The following is an 18,412-nucleotide window of genomic DNA, read 5'->3' as shown; positions in this document are numbered from 1 at the left end:
TTATTCTTGTTTGGTTTGGCTCGGCAGGGAGGGGGTCAAATTCCTCCCTGTGAAAAATACATGTGAGAATGTGGCTGGAGCCTTAAGTGCTTAATTGTTAATTATTGGTTAATTTGGCTCCAGCCACAGACTATAAAAGACAGCTGAAACCCTTTTGTTAGGAGAGGGTGATTTGGAGTGGTTTTGTTCAAAGAGACACAGAGTAATTGTTGTCTGTAAAATACTTGTTTAATTTGATGTGTTTTGTTTGGAAACCTTTTGTTTGGCTATTGTGCCTTTTTTATTTGTCTTTTGTCAATTAAAATATTTTGGTTTCACTGCATTTTCTGTCCCTGAGTCATCCCACTTCTAACACTACCTGTGGCAGGATAGCAGCAGAGGGAAGACTCAGGGACAGAAAACATGAAACAAAGGCTTCCAAACAAAACACATCAAATTAAACAAGTATTTTACAGAAAACACCTACTCTGTGTCTCTTTGAACAAAACCACTCCAAATCATCCTCTCCTAACAAAAGGGTTTCAGCTGTCTTTTATAGTCTGTGGCTGGAGCCCAATTAACCAATAATTAACAATTAAGCACTTAAGGCTCCAGCCACATTCTCACATGTATTTTTCACAGGGAGGAATTTAACCCCCTCCATGCCGATCCAAACCAAACAAGAATAATAAACATAATGAAAACAGTAAAAATAACAATAACAACAACACAAATTATAGGGGCGAGCTAGCACCCCATCACAGTAACACAGTAAAATAAAAAGGTCCTTATGTACCCTTTAATATTCCATATTTCGGCAGTGTCTTCAATTGGGATTTCATCTTGGTTTAGTCCACTCTGAATTTCCAGCCCAACTCTAGTAAATAAAATGACAACACGTACTGTTTTTCCTTCGCTCCGATGGTACGTTTGCCGGTGATATTTTCTGCAGTTGGATTTCAGGAGTGGCTTTCTCTACAGACAGGGTCCACCAAGTTAGGTTTTTCATCTAAAATAAAACAAATGGTTATTAACAGGAGAGCTGTCTTACTCTGTTTAATGAAAGAGCTTATACCAACATGTGCTCTGCGAACAATCCTTATGTTTGAGTCTGACAGGGTCAACCTGCAAAATCAGGTACTGTGTGAATGAAGAACATCATGCAGTGATACTGTGGTGCAATATGCACATTAAACAAGCACTGTATTCTCTGTTTGATTGTATAAACAGATATTCTAATACAAAGACAGGCAGGCAATGTTAAAATAGGACACCCTTAGATTAGAGATCTAAGCAATAAATATGTTTATAAATACTCCCAGTCACTTCACTTGCCTTCAAACACCCAACAGAACCTGGAGATATTAGGACTTGCAATGGTCTAGGTCAGTGATGCTCAACTCCAGATATCAGGACATGCAATGGTCAAGGTCAGTGATACTCAACTCTGGCCCTCGAGATCCAATCCAGTCCAGGTTTTTACTCCAAGCAGGTTCTAATGTAGTTAACTGCTAAGAGGCAAATAACAGGACCTGATTGGAATGAATCTGGAGGGCCAGAGTTGAGAACCACTGGTCTAAGTTATCTTTCTGCTCCTGTAACTCCCTCTGGACTGTCTCCCTTACCTGTGCTGAAGTGGGAGGCTCTGTCAGCAGACTGACCACCACGACAACACCTGCGGTCAGTGCACAGAGGATGATAGCAAAGTGGAGGTAGTGGACACTCCTCAGGACAGATGGCCGTGGGTCAAACACGCCACACCGTGGAGGAGGGTAGATGAACTCCAAGATCATCCGGGTCAGTCCGATCACCAGCCCCACCATCAGCCCCCAGAATGCACCCTGCAAACAAGGAAGTAACATCACAGCCTCACTGACAGAATGACGCCCATTCTTGAGTATTTGTAGAGGCCATTTCAAACAGAAGTGGGTTTTTTTTTTTCATAACAGGTTTTTAACTGGTCATTCTGGTAAATGTTCTTTTTTGTTTAGTTTTTTGTTCATTATTTTATTTCTCATTGTGAATGCTCATGAGCATGGCTTTTACAAAATGTAAAGCTAACAAGAAACTAAAACATATTAAAATGAGTTGATATGTAATTTAAACACATGTTAAAAGTGAAACACTGTAATTGTTTGGCTACATGCAGTGTTCTTCACGTTGAACCAAACACTGCCAACTGCCATCTCTGTTGTCCTGAAAACTTTTCTGAAGCTGTGTTTTTTTTAGACAGTAGCATGGCACAACATTGCTGCACAGGTAGAGAGTTCTGACTTAAAAACAGACAATTAAAGTAGCTACAGCTGTGACCATATATATATATAAAAACACATATATTAATGTTTTAAGTGCATGATACATTTACTATATAGTGCACATACATTTAGTCTCTTCAGATCTGTAGACTTGTGCAACCTTTTTCAGTACATTAATTTAAAGAGGAACCTTAGGTACAGGTTCAGGTTTCTCATTGTTTATGAATGCAGGGCATTTCTACTTTTCAAAAGGTTCAAATCACACAATTGTTACTTTATAAATAAACCTTAGTTTTGGTAAGTTGAAGTTGGAAAGAATCTCTCTATGCAAAAGCAGAGCTGCTCAACTCAAATTAAAGTCACAGACATTTGACTTTTTTATTATTTGTTTGCTTATATACAGTGGAGTTTACAGCTTAGGTAAATCCTACCTGAATTTTGCATGAGAGATTACATACTTTCCTCAGGTAAAACTGCAAGAAAAGGCAGCTAGGTTGAAGGTTGGCATTTAACCACTAGCCACATCTAAACAGCATGTTTCCAGGTGTTGACTGAGTCACGCATTTTGGATTGGGTTCTGGCAGTTCTGTCTGATCCTGCCAAAGCTCAGTGTTGATTCAGCTACAGGTTGCGAGAAGTAAATGCTTAAAAAGGGGGTCAGTGAAATTACTAGGGAGTAATGGAGGAGAAAATGTTATAAGAAGGTGTGGAAGAGCAGAGGCTGCGTGTGTGTGGGCAGGTATTACTATCAATGTGTGGACAAATTTTGAGAAAATGTCCCCACAAAGATAGTAACTCCTGAAAAAACAACGTTGTGGGGACTTCCCCACTTTGTAAAACACGTTTTTAAGAATTAAATATGCCTTCCAAAAAAAGAAAAAAAATATTTAGTTTGTTGTCGACTTTCACCCTGTGTGGAGTTTTGTCTGACTGGAGTTAGAAATAGTAAATAAAAATATAGTTAGAGTCAGTAAAAAGTCCCCACAAATATAGGAATGCAAACATGAAGGCTCAGAAGGGAATGAACAGCCTGGGGCCAAGATGGCCACCTTTGCACAGCCACCATCTGTACATTGGTTTGGGGAAATGTTTAATTGTTTAATTGTTTAAATGTTGAATTGATTCATTGAAAAGTGTGGAATGTTTGATTGGGAAAGTGTGGAATGTGGCCAGGTGTTGATTGATCTATTGATTGTCAATTAACCCTGGCCACATGCTATAAAAGGACCAGGAAATGTTTGTTCTAGGTCCAGGCTTCCCAACCCTGGTCCTGGGGACCCCCATGTGTCTTCTGGTTTTCATTCCAACGGAGCTCTCAATTACTTAACTAGCCCCTTAATTGAACTAATAATTTGCTTAATTAGACCTTTTTAATTGTTCTCAGCTCCTAAAAGTTGCAGAGTTCAAGTTACTTATGAAATGTTATAGCTAACTTGAAAATCTGCAAAATGATCAAGTTAGACAGCACTGTTTACATAGAGTCTTACTGCTGGTTGAGTATTCAGAGTATACTACTGGAAGCAAGTACAGATTCCCTTGCTTCAATGAAAGCCTGGAACTGTGCGGATGACATAATGGGCAGACTTATGTTGAACACTAGATTACATTTATCAAATCAATATGGTATAGCTGCTTTTTCACCTCTCCTTTTATTGTTTATCCAATATCAATATATATGGTGGTGCATACAGTTTATTGCATACAGTGCATTCTCTCAGTCATTCACTGTCATCTGGATCCCGAATCCTGTTATCCAGTGTTAACAGGATATGGTACAGTTTCAATCAACAAACAACACAAAGACTCAAGCAGAGCCTGCAATTCACTGGCACTACTGCTCAATGACTCCATCTGTTCAAGTGGAAGCAACACACCTTCATGTTAAAAACACAAACGACAAATAATGTATTAGCTGTAACTAAGTGTACTTGTACACTTCGTCATGCGTTCTGCATTTATCACCTTGTTTATCATCTTCACTAACAAAAATATAATGCAGTGAGTATGCAGTATACTTACAATAACTTCCTGTATATTACAGTATTGCACAGAAGTGTAACTTCTGCAAAGTTATAATGCCCAAGGCACTACAGTAGTACTGCAGTAAAGGTTTGTGCATGTTTGCAATTTATAAAAAATATATGTCAAAAAGAGCCTTACTGATTCGTTCGTTCTCTTCCAGAAAATAGCAAGAACAAACACTGCAGTGACAGGAGGGGCGAGGTAGCTGGTCACAGACTGGATATAGACAAAGAGCTGGCCGCTGTTGGCGGACTGCAAGATTGGGATCCACACCACACTGACAACAATCAGGATCACTGTGACTATCCTACAAAAGAAATGCACAAGTCTCAGGCTAAATGTCAGACTACAGATAAATGATTTTAGATTTCATGGACCCATCAGGTAAAACAAACTTTAAAAATAAAATAATTTTTTCAGGGCCTGGCGATCATGTTGTGAGCTGTGCCTGAACTGACCTCCCGACGAGCAACAGCTCCCGCTCGCTGGCGTTCTTGCGGTACTTCTTCCAGATGTCAATGGTGAAGAGCGTGCTGCTGCTGTTAAAGATGGACGTGAGGGAGGACATGAGGGCCGCCATCATCACAGCGATCATGAGACCACGTAGGCCTGAACAGAGCAGAGGGAGATAGTGAGTAAGGGGGCCGATGGTGGGAGAGAGACAAGAAGTGAGTGTGTGCAAGAAAGGACCTTTAAGAGTGTGTGTGGAGGGAAGCACTTTAGCTCAACGTGATAAACAAGTCTGGTGATAAAAATTGGTCATGTCCACTTATGGAAAATTTACAGTGAGTGGAGATGGGGTGGGGAGAGAGGTGTACATTAGTGTACCATTCAATGTTTACAGGGGACAGAAATACTAGTTTTTTTACCACTAGGCATGAGTTCAATAACCAACTTTGGGAAAGCAATGTTGGAGCATCCCACTTCTGCACCGCACACCTTGACACACTCCTCAGGATCAACACAGGCAACCGAATCTGAAATTACAGGAAAGAATGTGTCTGTAAAAAATAAAAATAAAAATACAGCAGAAATAATTATTGTTTTTTACAGTTGTTAAAGATACATTCTAAAAAATATGATGGTCTAATACAGCTGTATATTTAACTCTGCTTCCAGAGTCAGCATTCATTTATTGCAGACTGTGGGATGTTTGCCAGTCCCTCTATGTTCCAGGGCATACTATGTGCTTACATAGCTGTTTATTTTCAGTAGTGCCTCAAATGACTATTAAACAAGCAGTTCTACATTTTGTCCTACATTTTAGATAAATAATAATAATAATAATAATAATAATAATAATAATAATAATAATAATAATAATTAAGCATGATGAGGTAATGAATAAGCCGCTTGCGTTTGAATGCCCGTAGGCGCCGCGCCGAGTCAGAACATAGGACATTTCTTTGCAGTCATGTGATTAGGGCGAGGCAGCAGGAGGGACCAGCAACTCCGAGGCTGTCTTGCATACCTGTCCACATCAGCAAGCCCACTAGTGTGAGTGAGAGGCAAGTTTACTGAATCATACTGGAAAGACCGACGATTACATGCTCGCTTTGGAACTGGGAAAACCAAAAAAAAAAAATAATAATTGTTGAATTATAATTATAACAAGGGAAACTCTGGTATTACCAGTTGAATATGAAAGATTGGAGAGAAAACGTGTATTTTCTTATATAACAACACGACTAAAAAATACAAGTACATGAAACCAGTCAGTCTGAAGGTTTTTATTTGTTTATTTATTTTTTATACATATAGTAATTGCAAATATATACATATATATTAAATCTAGGCTCTGTGGGAAACATCTGGATTTTACTAAATAGGATTTTCTATTGTCGTTACTTACAGAATCTTCCAAGTTTTAGTTACAGACTTTAAAAATGGCTTTGTCTCAGCTCCAGTGTTTGGATGATAACCATGTAAACTGGCGGTTAAACGAATCTAAGCCCGAGTTTTACTACAGCGAGGAACAGAGGCTAGCTGTCGAAGCTTTGTTGTCAAGTGGACCCGACGCTTTCCAAGAAGTTATTAAGAAGCACAATATTCGGGACTTTTTATCAGAACCAGAGCTTGAACGGATTTGCAAGGTGGTGGAGATTTACCAGCCAGGCTCTGAAAATGTCAAAGGAGACCATGAAAGCGGCGATGAGGAGAGCCAAGCCGTGTCCCTGCAATACTGGCCGGACAATTCTGACATTTCCATCCCAAAACTGGATAGGGGATGGCCGGACAGCGCGTCCTACAGAGGGGTGACCAGAGCGAATGTTTATACACAGCCACCCATGGAGGGACAGACGCACATCAAAGAAATAGTCAGGAAAATAATCGTTCAGGCACAGAAGGTTTGTTTGTTTAAAAAAAACAAAAAAAAAAAACAAACATGGATTGTATTTGTTAAAGACTCATTTTATTTTTTATCTGAATTTAAGAAACGTTATATAGCGTAGTGTCTATGCGTTTTTGTACAAAACTGTTTATCATATTCTAACATTATTATTCTGGCATAGTTTACTTTAGTTAAGTTAAATAAATAATTCTGATCAGAAGCGACTTCGGTTTACTGAGACACAGTATACATAGAAAAATATATATTTTTAAGTTACTGTTAATTTTTAAATGTAACACCCGATAACTTGTTGCAACAGAGTGGTTGTAACTTTTAGTTTGTCTGGTGTTCACTTACAAAAAAGAAGTACTGTATTTTTATGCTTGTATAGTATTTTGGTGTATGATTCTTACAGTAAAGTTACAATAATTTCATGTTAATAATACTCAAGAATGCATAGCTCAAGTATGAGTCATAATTCAAAGTTGGAGTAAAGCATTTTTTTACCTGTCTGTCAGCAGAACAAACAAACAAAAATCACCCTTGCAGATGCACAGTGCTGTAATTAAAATACTAGTAGTTTTGCACCTAAAGTTTTTTCAAGAAGACTTTTTGTTTATGCTTTCCCCAGGTGATAGCAGTAGTCATGGACCTTTTCACAGATGTTGATATTTTTAAAGATATGCTGGATGCAGGTTTCAAGAAAAAAGTAGCAGTCTACATCATACTGGAAGAGACTAATGTTCATCATTTCCTGCACATGTGCCAGAAGGCAGGGATGCATGCAGGCCACCTGAAGGTCAGTGAAATGGAACATTCCTTATTCAGAAGCCTGAAGTGCAATGCAATACACTGCTCTCTAACAAGCAGCCCAAACAGCAGGGAAAACAAATGGTTAAAAAAAAAACAAAGCTAGAAGCAATAACCTACTAGTGTGAGGAAAACATAGTTCTTTTTAACCTCAGCACAGCAGTACATGTTAGACACATTTCCTGTGAATAAGTGATTCCCGTGATTTTGTTCTGTGTATGTAAAAGCCAGGACAAACGAGCTGTAAAAGGCCTGCATTTTCAAAAGGAGGCCCAGTCAGTCGTATCATAGCCACGCTAACCACACTGCAAAAAAGCTGCCATTTGGATCCACATACCAGACATTCCTTTATTGCATATGGTGAAAACACTGCTTCTCAGAAATAAATGATTCTCTCTGTCCCTGTAAGTTCCCAGCAGTAGCTGTTTCATTATCTGTTTTTTTTCTATAAAGTCCATGCCCATGTCTTTGTACTTATCCCGGTGTTAGTTGCCTCTAGCAGATAAACAATTTAAACTACAGCTTCACTATTAACCATTACATACTCTAGCCCAGGGGTGGACAATCCCAGTCCTGGAGTCCATTCCAGGTTAACAGGTAAAATGAGGTAATAGAGAACTTCAGGGTCTGGATAGAGGTTTAATTAAACTATTTAGAACAGAGTTGGAACAAAGATCCGGACTGGAAGGGCCAACCTTGGCCACCCTCTACCCTAGCCACTCTGCCTAAATATTGTGAGATCAACATGCATTGAAACTACGTGATTCACTAGCTAAATGTGATGATTACAAATGAATTCGGTAGCGTGAATAGGTTACTCATGCTACCAGACCTATAGTGCCGGAGGACAACACAGATCTGGCGGCTCCGCTGCAGAGCCACAGGCGCCCTATCGGCCACAGGGGTCGCTGATGCGCGGTGAGCCGTGGATTCCCCTGCCGACCTAAGCCCTCCCTACCCGGGCAGCGCTCAGCCAATTGTGCGCCGCCCCCTAGGAACTCTCGGTCACGGTCAGCTGTGACATAGCCTGGATTCGAACCAGCGATCTCCAGGCTATAGGGCACATCCTGCGAGGAGCGCCTTTACTGGATGCGCCACTCGGGAGCCCTTTATATCCTTATTTACTTATAGCTAAGACATACCATTTTGGTAATTGTTAAGCCTTGCAAATAGCAGAAACTAAGGCTTAAGCAAAACTTCCACAGCCTCTTCTGCAAATCATCCTTTCCCAGGGTATCTGAAACAGGTAAAGCCTCTTGCTTTCTTCTCAGCTCAGTCCCCAAGTTAATTGAGTTGACGTGAAAGTGAAGATACAAGAAACCTGGTTTCACCCCTTAGTAATGTAATGGGGGGTATTATCTGGGTAATTAGCTAGCGTGAATGAACCTAGAAGTTTTTCTCATTCATATGTGCAAATGTAATCTGATGAACCCTCAGCAAGAATCAGATTAAAGGTTTCATATTCTGAAGTTTTTTTTTTTTTTTTAGATGGATCAGTACCTGTCTTTTTTAACAGCTAGATTCAAATTGTTTTTTTTTTCTGTGCAAGAAAGAATGTAAAAGAAAGATAGACTTCATTGGGTCTTTATCACATATTGAAATAACAGTAAATATTGGATTCCTAAAAAGTGGTTGCTTGCAAATCATTGCATACAAAGCAGGTGTAAGTACCAGTAGTTCAGAAAGGACTAGTGTGTATTTTAATGTGCACCCATGGTAACCACCTGGTTTATCCTCAAGATAAATGTAAAGAATGGCAAGCTAAGGTTCAGTTGACAATAGCAGATTCTTTAATACCTTTGAACAAAGTATACTGGCACTTGTTCTGAAGTACAAGCTTTCAAAACCACACAGTGGTGCTGTTTTTACGGGCAGGATAATCAAACAAGTTTCTCTCATGTTCATGTGTATTTCATAAAGTGCCTGAGTCAACAGGACTTGCTGCCATGACTTCGCTAAATCTTCAGTGTCCTTTAGGCCCTTGTGGATTTTGTTTCATGGCTGGTGGCTCTGCTTTGTGTTAAAACAGTCCTGTTTTTACAGATTTCTGTAAAATAGAGTTGACTTTAGCATCTTAGCTGGGGGTAACCAAAGGGAACACAAATTGAAAGTTTGGCAGCATAGAAAAAAAAGACAGCAATGCCTTTTGCTTTAGACTTCATGGATTTTAATGAAATTGCGTCTTCCATTCGATAGGATTTACTGGGATTGCAATGAGAATTGCTTGACTTTAGCAAACAGCAGTCGTTATCTCTATGGTACTTATGTAAGCAATGGCGGTGCATTAGTTTACTCTGGGGAGAGAAGGGTAAAACAGACATGTCACATACTGAACATAGAAGCTTGTAATTCCATCTCTGAGATTTGAAACCTCTTGAGTTACATGTCTACCTGTATGTGCAGTTCACTATGCATTATACAGCTATGGCCAAAAGTTTTGCATCACGCTAAAGAATTAACGAATTTTGTTTCATAAAGTTGAATGAAACTTGCTGAATAATGTTATGTTAACATATTGAATTACATACTGCATTTTAGTTTTCCATATGCCTGTCAACAGCTGATTCTCGGTAGTGATCTACAGTAACATTGCAGGACGTACAGAAGAGCGTACCTCCATCGCTGTGTAAAACTCCTGCTGGATACTGCTTTACGTGATCTGCTGCAGACGCATTTTTAGCTTTTTTAGAGACATCCGTTTTCTTGTTTACAGTGTAGCATTTAAATTTCCAGCCTAGATTGCATATAGTCACATGACAATCACTGCATAGCACTGTGTGCATGGCGAATAGAACATGCAGGCACACAGCAGAGCTGTACAGTTTCGTTAATGTGTTTTTTTTGTATGAAATACAAATAATAATTATGAAATAATGTATTTCTATTTCTTAAGAATATTGTAAAAATATTGTTTTTCCTAGCTTTTGATGATAGGGATTTCATTAGTTTTTCTAATATAAATAATTTTGTAATGTTTAATCACATTTCTATTTGATTGATGACATTGTACTTCATATTTTTTTTATTTATTTTTCCTGTAGAGTGCTTTGGGATGGCATTGCCATGAAAGGCGCTATATAAAAATGCGTTGATTAATTGATTGAAATATTGTAACCTGGCCAGAACAATAGAGAATACATTCCAACAATGTAGAATTGTTGCACTATTCAGATTATTTTATTAATGTTTTATTTGTTAGAGTTAAACAAATGTAGAATATTTTGGTTGCTACTTGATGTGTTATTTTATTCTGAATACAGCAAAAATGATGGTACTCTGTTGTGTACTGCGTAGCTAATGTGGTGCTGTAGCTTTAATTGGAAGACCGACGCGCACTGTGGCGTTGCTGCTCACTACATGTTAGGCTGTATTTTTGGATGATATTATATATATATATATACACACAGTGCACTCCGTTTATAAGAATCACATCCATCCCAGATGATTTGATTCTTATAAACGATTGATTCTTAACCGATATGTGCCTAATTTAACTGCCGTGTGCTGTTACATGTAATGGCCTTTGAATTAAAATGACATTACAGTACAGTATTTTACTGTCAGGACTACCACTGCATTTAAGCAACTGTAGCTTGCTTTTTTTATGCAAATCTCAATTTTTCACTAAGTGGAGCTGCAAAGCTCTGCAATCTCCCCCCATCGCCGCGCTACGCAACCCCCCTCCCTCTACATGCATATCACACAGTAACAGTGCTGTACTCAGTATGTATTCAATTAATGTGCATTAACTTTATTAAAACAGATTTTCACTAACAGAGAACACAAAAAATACCTGTACAATGCAGTCACGCGTCTTTCTTTTTCCTGCCATGTCGACACACATAAGCTGCACGACTTGCTTTTTTTCTACTGGGAGTCGTTGCGGACCAGGGATTATACTGTATACATGCTGCGCACGTGCCTAATCATGCGAGATGTGATCAAATTCAAATTAAAAAACAGCTTTATTGGTTGTACACGTCATTGAACTTGATGCAGTGTCGTATTACATGCAGTCAGTTTGCCCCGAAATGTTTCTAGTAAGTGGATTGCTTGATTCTTACAAGCAGATTATTTTAGCATGGTTAGAATAGGAAAGATTTTGACCCAGTGGTATTACTATATTCAATACTTTCCTGGGTTATGTCTTTTTCTCCTAAATGCAATGAATTGCAGTTAGAATACCCTATGCTCTGATCATTCCAGTAATTAATAGTTATAGACGTTTCAGTTAATTGACTGATTTATTTGTGTTTTTTTTAGGTAAATTCATATTTAGTTAGTTTGCTTTGTTTGGTTTTTCATGGAACAAGCAGAGCATAGCTAGCAGTAAAATTTATGATTTCTTAAATGTGAAATACTTTCTGTAACTTTTTGGAAAACTGGAAACCTATCAATCTAATGATTACGTAAATCTGATACAGATAACAAATGTATCAGTACCACAGTATAATTAACGACTGTCCTTCTTTTAAACTGGGTAATTACAGAGTTTATTTCGGTAAATCCTAGTAAAATCGCTGTTTCCAGTGGGGTTAAATACTACCTAGTACCCTAGGAAAATACACGTTACACTTGAATAAAAGGACAAACAAAGCTAGGCTTTCCTTACAAAGGAAGAAGGATGGGATGGTAGCTATTTAGGGTTTATTTTTATATCACGTTACGTCATGATGCCACTATATTGTGTACCATTGTGATCATGTGACTGAAGTTGTTGGGAACTCAATCAGCATCTATTGGACAGGCTATAGAAACAAATTAATTAAACATGTCTGATGTCACAATCAAACCCAAAGTCAATGGCCTTCAAGTGATCTACTACACAAAACTAAAGAAAAAACATTATCAGCTAGTCTTAAATATTGCTTTCAATATTAATAACAATTCTGTTTTATGTCAAGTTTCCGAGAAATTTCTGCTATGAGTTTGTCACGGATTTTGAAAGGTTTTTTTTCTGTGTTCCTTATGATCAGAACTAGAGGCCATCCTAATCGGTGGGAAAATATGTAAAACATGGCAGCAATTTCGAGTAGCATGTGTTTATAATTTGTATTAATAATGGCTTAGAAAAATGTAAATCAAGTAAACGTAATCATGTCAAACAATTTATGGGTTAATGCTTCCAGTTTAATGTATTAATATATTTAATGTATCAAGCTCCAGAATATGGCGAACCTGTGGAAGACTAAATTCCGCGGGAGTCTGCAAATTAAGAGATTTCAGATGAATTTTGTTATCTGCAGATTTGAACTGCTAATCATAACCTTGTCAATTACTGTACATCACAAGCTTTGACAGTTGTATTTGGGTGCTTAGGAATTGAATCCGCACTTGCAGGGCGTGGTAAATCAGGAATGGGTTGGTATACAAAACATTCCCCCTAACCTGTTGAACTCAGTTTATGAACCAGTCCTGCACCTTTCTTTTACATTTTTTCAAAAAGAAAAAATATAGGCCTAATAGTATAATTCCTGTTTTGTTTGTTTTCCAGAACTTGAGAGTGCGCAGTATTGGCGGGACAGAGTTTTACACGCGTTCATCGTTGAAGATCCGAGGCTTAATGAGCCAGAAGTTCATGTTTGTCGATGGAGACCGGGCTGTGTCAGGCTCGTACAGGTAGCGAATGCAGTAATATTGATTTCATTGTGTTTTAGTGTGCTTTGTCTGTCTTGCTGCAGTGTTAGCAGCAGTAATAGTTACTTAAAAAGACATCCATCTTTCCAAAATACAATAATTGATTTATTATCAGCAAGTTATGTTGCCTCAAAAGAGAAATACCAAACAAACTTTTAGACAAAACCACCTTCAGTGTTCTAATACTGAAGATGGCATTTTTTTCTATTTATTGATTCTTCTGTATTGATTATTGTTATTCCAATAATTACCAAAAATAATAATAATAAAAAAAACATTGTTTTCAATTTAAATCATTTAATCTTGTTTTATACTTTTGTTAAGCTTTACGTGGACTGCATCCAGAATGGACAGAAACCTTATCACGGTCCTTACAGGACAGGCTGTGGACACTTTCGATAAGCAGTTCCGAGATCTCTACTTGAACTCCAAAGAAGTTAACTTGAATACTATTAAGCTGTTGGAAGAACCAGAGCCTCAACCTGTCCCACAGGCAGCCCCGCCACCCGTCCAATCCGCCGAAGTAGCACGAAAGATGATAAACCCCAAATATACCATTCTAATGGCTGGTAACCAGGAGACTGCCTCTAAAACATCTTCCGGAAAGAACAGCGACAAAGCCAAAGCAGTTCCGGGACCGGTCGAGGTCAAACAGGAACTCCCGTCAGTCCACCCGGGACTTCTTTACCTTGAACGGGCCTACATGATTAATTATGTACCAACATGGCCAGAGCCTGATCCCCCAAGCGACGTCATTGGCTTTATTAACATTAGAGACTCGAAGAAACCCAATCAGGCTCACCTGATGAGGTCAGAGCTTTTTAAAACTTCACAAGCAATACGATTCAAAGAACCTTTTACTCCAGCGCAACACCCAGACACCCAGGATCAACCCGCTCCTCAGAAAACAGAAAAGGCAGCCAAGGATTCCGCCAAGGTCCCGGAGCCTGGAAGCAGTGCTAAAGTGAAAAAGAACGATGTCGTGCGTGCACCAAAAACTGAACACAAGCCTTTAGCAAATGAACAACCAAAAAAATCCTTGGGCAAGCCGACCCCACCAGTTCCTAAACCCAGAACTGTTCATTTAGTATTAAACAGTAGTTCCACTGCTTCAAATGAAAATCTAGATATTGCAGAGGTTTCTAACAAACCTCACAATTCAGCCAGGCCAAAAACAGAAGAACAGCAAGAATCAGAAACTGAACTTGATGTGGCAGTCTGTACAGTGGACAGTATTGAAGCTCATACAGAAGAGGAGGAGGGGGAAGTGGAAGAGAGCAGTGGTGATGACATTAACTCCAGTGAATTTGTCAACGACGAATCAAGTACTTCTTCAGCATCCGAGGAATGTTTTGAATACAATGACTCCGACAGTGGGCTCCAGGGAACCAAGCATGAGCATATCCTCAATGGTGTGAGTCATCATGACCCAGAGGCTACACACCGCATGGCTAGGTTCTCACAGTCTCTGGTGGACTTACGGCCCGAGTCCCAAAAGAAGTTGGACGATAACCAGGAACGAACCAGCAAAGCATTAGAGGACATAAAGGGCTTGGAGAAAAGACAGAAACTCCCTGTAAATGATCGTCTGTATTACGGTAGGAAGGTGAGATTTTAATCTTTACAGTTTTTTAAATTAAAACAAGGTTAGGCTGGGGAAACTATAGTTTAGTTAAGAAAGGGTATTATTGCAATTGGTTCCAGAAAAAATCCACTATTACAGTAGAAAAATATTTTACCTGGATAGAGTGCTCGGCTTATCATCCCTGGCAGGATTATTAAGATCATGGGTAGCATCTTGAGATAACTGGCCAGAATAGATCCACCTTTCGCGTGACTCAGGTTCTTGGCTGATAGGGACCTTTGCACAATGACCTGCAAGCAAGAGAAAGAGCCTTGTCATCACAGACAGTGATCTCCTAATGATCACGCTAGAATCACAGTAGTTTATGGATCTCAAAATTAAGTAATGCTGACACAGCACAAATAAATACTGCATGAAAACATCAAGGCACTTTGGGCCTGTATTCCGTTGTGTTGTAAAGACATTACTTTTTAAATTTAGTAAGGTCCACAAATTACAGTACACCCTCACTATAACAAACCTGTTGGGGTCCAAGCTTTTCGTTCGTTATATCGAGGGGTTCGTTATAGCAAAAGGCCAATCAAAATTAACAATAAACTGTTGGAGTAAGTTAATGAATGAGAATTACATGTACCTGTTTGTTTCATGTAGGCAGTATTCTGCCTTTGCTTTATCCTATTCGTTAAAGAATTAAAACACAGTACAAATAGCAAAAATCCCAAATAGAAGCTGAACTTTTATTCAAAATCAATCTGCCATGAATCGTTTCAAAATGCACCAAACTTTAATTCAACATGCAAGAATCCCAAACTGAGCTTTTATTCCAAATCAACCAGACGTGAAAAGTTAAATCAGATCCTCAAGTTTTTGTTGTTGTTTTTCCTTTAATCTATTTTGCTTTGCTGCATGGTTGCTGAACAAGCCAAAAAACAGAGTGCTTTTTGACAACCTATATTCACGACAGAGATATGCCTGCATTACTAATTTTTTCAAACGCTCAATATAGTTTCCAGCTTTGTTGCAAAATGAAATCATTTTCGTTTGGGAGGCATAGTTACACAGCACGCGCTTTTCATTAAGACAAAAGAGTTAACTTCACTGCGAAGGTGACATCCCTTGCGTACAGACCAGAATGTTGACAGTGAGTGTTTATATTATTTATTTGGGGTCCAGGGGCCAGGTTTGTTTTAGCCAAAGGTTTGATATAATGAAGGGCGTAATAGCGAGGGTGTACTGTATGTAATAACACAATTTGTGGAAATACACTTTTTTTTTTCATGGCCCTTAAATTTGAATAGTTAACCTAAATGAAGGGTATTTTTTATAGAAAGGGGAAAACCCAGTCCCTTAACACAACACAATAGTGCCAGAGCTGTGAATTAAGGAATACAACTTCATGCAGTAAAATACAGTACATAAGCTTTTTTTCCCCCATACAGCTGAAGGAAGGATTGATAATATACTGGCTTATTTTGAATTTCGAAGTGGCTGAATCTTGTTTGTAATTCCATCTGTTTGGACAGCGTGAAAAACTGTTCATTTTTTTTGAATAGTTGCAACAGTGAGGGTGTGTGATGTTGAGACTTGCAGTACATTAAACTTGTTGTAGATTGCTTGCCAAGATCTCCCAATGCACACAGACATGATGTAGATTTAGAGCCTGCTGTCTGATCAGTATAGGAGATCATTTGCCTGACAACGCACAGCAATAGTGAAATAATAATTAATGAGACAAATACACCACTCATGTTTGCCCTATATTTACCTATGCCTGCTGTTAAAAAATAAATAAACAAATAAATAATAATCTATTCTGTAATGTGTATATGTATGTGCAGTGATAGCAATAAGACTCCTATTGCATAGCAGTTTCACCCATTCAAGGTTTTACTATGAGCTTGATTAGCCACAGTGTATAACAAGCTCAGGTGTGTTTTTATTAAACTCATAGTAAAATCAGGAATGGACCAAACTGCTATGCAATGGGATCCTTTTGTCCATCCCTGGTATGGCTAGCTAAATTAAGGCTAATTATTGCATTTTGTTTTACAGCAGAAGCAGATGTATCAGACGTCATCCAGATCACCAGCCAGCACCATCCAGTCGGACGGTGAAAACCAGACGCACCGGCTAGCAAGAGGCCCGATAAAGGTGGTGATCGCCAAGCCTGGCAGCCACCACCGGACCACCAAGACGTCAGCACCTGTCATCGGAGGGCATAAGTACAGGCAGGACAAAGCCAACAGTCTTTCCCATGTCAAATCGAACAGTGGGCACAGCTCTCCCAACAGACTAACCCGGGACAAAGTGTCAGTAGACAACTCCATGACGCCCTTCGGGGTCTCCTGTTCCAAACTGTCCCAGATCAAACATCTGAGGAACAAAATCCCACAAAAGAGGATGCCCCTGGACCCCTGACACAAACCAGTTATTAAGTAGAATAACTGTTTTAAAAGCATTGTACTGATGCGTTGTTCTAATGTATATATTTAAGATATTTAAACAGGGTAGATCGAAGGTGTTACGAGTGCAGGAGAATATAAGGCTAATTGTAAATTAACTGTGCACTCGCCTGGTCGGTGCACCAATACCATGTTGCAAGGATGGTGAGGCCAAAGGTCATGCCAGTCCAGGGAAGGTCGCCTGCCACCGGGTCTCTGAACAGATGCATGGCGTCGGCTCGCGGCAGGTGGCATGTTGTGTTCGGGATGATCTTTGCCGGTATTGCATTCAAGTAGACTTTCTCCAGATTTTGATAGCCATCGATTTTGTTAAACGCTGTCGGAGAGAGACAGATATATTTTTTATATGGTTGCCTGATAATAAAAAAATGATTTTTAGGACTGATACATATAATGTGTTGTTCTGAAGAGACCTTTACCTATCATGGCAAAAGATTGTAACATGACTTGCTGGTGATAATTTGGCTTCAAAGGGGAATGGTATGTATTTCTGGCATAGCAGTAAGAAACTTCCAACATATCATTTTTATTGGTTTTTATTTTTCTGCCTGTCATCTCTCTGAATTAACCTGTTTGTATTTAAGTTAAGCAGTGTTTTTGTACTGCTTTGCACTCCTCTTTGCCTCTCGACGTAGTTTTGACAGCCTGATTGCTCTATAGAACCGAAAGGTCATGTCAGGTCTTGAACTACGTCACTCTCACATGAAACTCATCAGACTTTGGATATAAATACAGATGCATTTTGTTTTACAGTTCTTCAAAGCGTTACCTGCTATGCTGTTTCTGCATGCTAGCTTTCTCCATGCATGTTCTTTTCTATACCTCTGCATAAGGGTGTGGCTGCTATTATTATTATTATTTGTTTATTCAGTAGACCCCTTTATCCAAGGCAACTGTGCTCAAGGTCACACAGTGAGTGAACCGGGGACCTCCTGGTTACAAGCCCTTTTCTTTAACCACCGGACCACACTGTGACCCGGGTTAAGCTGCTAATCCCCGGTACCACCAGAGGCAACTCAGTAATAAACAATGATGATGCATGGCAACAAACTGCTTATACTACTGTGGGTTGTTGCGTAAGACCATAGGTATGTTTTGTCATCACTGTGTACATACAAACTAATAAAGAGACTGTTTGAATATACTTGCACTACCCTGCTGTCCTTTTTGGAACCATTGTCCATTTGCTATTTCATACAAAGGGCCAGATTCTCAAAACTGTTTACTCCAAATTGTTATTAGCTCATATTTATGTCTGAAAGAAAAAAAGTAAAAACCCACCATTTACAATTCTAAAACAAATAAGGAACTGTTTATTTCTGGTCTGGTA

General features: G+C 39.0%; 2 protein-coding genes across 5 annotated transcripts in view; one reads left to right on the top strand and one right to left on the bottom strand.

The window, feature by feature from the left end:
- slc5a10 (solute carrier family 5 member 10) overlaps positions 1-18,412 on the bottom strand; it is a 28,728-nt gene that overhangs the window by 1,212 nt on the left and 9,104 nt on the right. Inside the window, exons 8-14 of the mRNA XM_034051655.3 lie at positions 17,193-17,398; positions 14,775-14,910; positions 5,126-5,233; positions 4,715-4,865; positions 4,395-4,563; positions 1,605-1,820; positions 883-988 (exon numbers count right to left, since the gene is read on the bottom strand). Coding sequence (XP_033907546.3) covers positions 883-988; positions 1,605-1,820; positions 4,395-4,563; positions 4,715-4,865; positions 5,126-5,233; positions 14,775-14,910; positions 17,193-17,398 — 1,092 coding nt within the window. The remainder of the gene's footprint in view (positions 1-882; positions 989-1,604; positions 1,821-4,394; positions 4,564-4,714; positions 4,866-5,125; positions 5,234-14,774; positions 14,911-17,192; positions 17,399-18,412) is intronic.
- LOC117431057 (protein FAM83G-like) lies at positions 5,625-18,226 on the top strand. Of its 4 annotated transcripts, none has more exons than XM_034051652.3 (5): positions 5,625-6,604; positions 7,220-7,387; positions 12,893-13,017; positions 13,360-14,641; positions 16,676-18,226. In XM_034051652.3, exons 1-5 carry the CDS (start codon positions 6,143-6,145, stop codon positions 17,036-17,038), a joined length of 2,400 nt encoding a protein of 799 aa, XP_033907543.3. In that variant the 5' UTR covers positions 5,625-6,142; the 3' UTR covers positions 17,039-18,226. The 4 variants fall into 4 exon arrangements, with proteins under 4 accessions (XP_033907543.3, XP_058851925.1, XP_033907545.2 ...); XM_058995942.1 differs by having other exon boundaries at positions 13,360-14,633; positions 16,676-16,875; XM_034051654.3 differs by having other exon boundaries at positions 13,360-14,633; positions 16,673-16,875.

Source organism: Acipenser ruthenus, chromosome 22 (assembly GCF_902713425.1).
Source record: "Acipenser ruthenus chromosome 22, fAciRut3.2 maternal haplotype, whole genome shotgun sequence".
In the NCBI taxonomy this organism is placed as follows: Eukaryota; Metazoa; Chordata; class Actinopteri; order Acipenseriformes; family Acipenseridae; genus Acipenser; species Acipenser ruthenus.
The sequence above is the reverse complement of the archived record's forward strand: the minus strand, read 5'-3'. Positions and strand labels throughout refer to the sequence as shown.

Coding starts and splice junctions, on each gene's coding strand:
- LOC117431057 (XM_034051651.3), top strand. CDS start 6,143: ATGGCTTTGTCTCAGCTCCAGTGTTTGGATGATAACCATGTAAACTGG. Junction 6,605..7,219: donor TAATCGTTCAGGCACAGAAG/GTTTGTTTGTTT, acceptor TGCTTTCCCCAG/GTGATAGCAGTAGTCATGGA. Junction 14,642..16,672: donor GTCTGTATTACGGTAGGAAG/GTGAGATTTTAA, acceptor TTTGTTTTACAG/CAGAAGCAGATGTATCAGAC.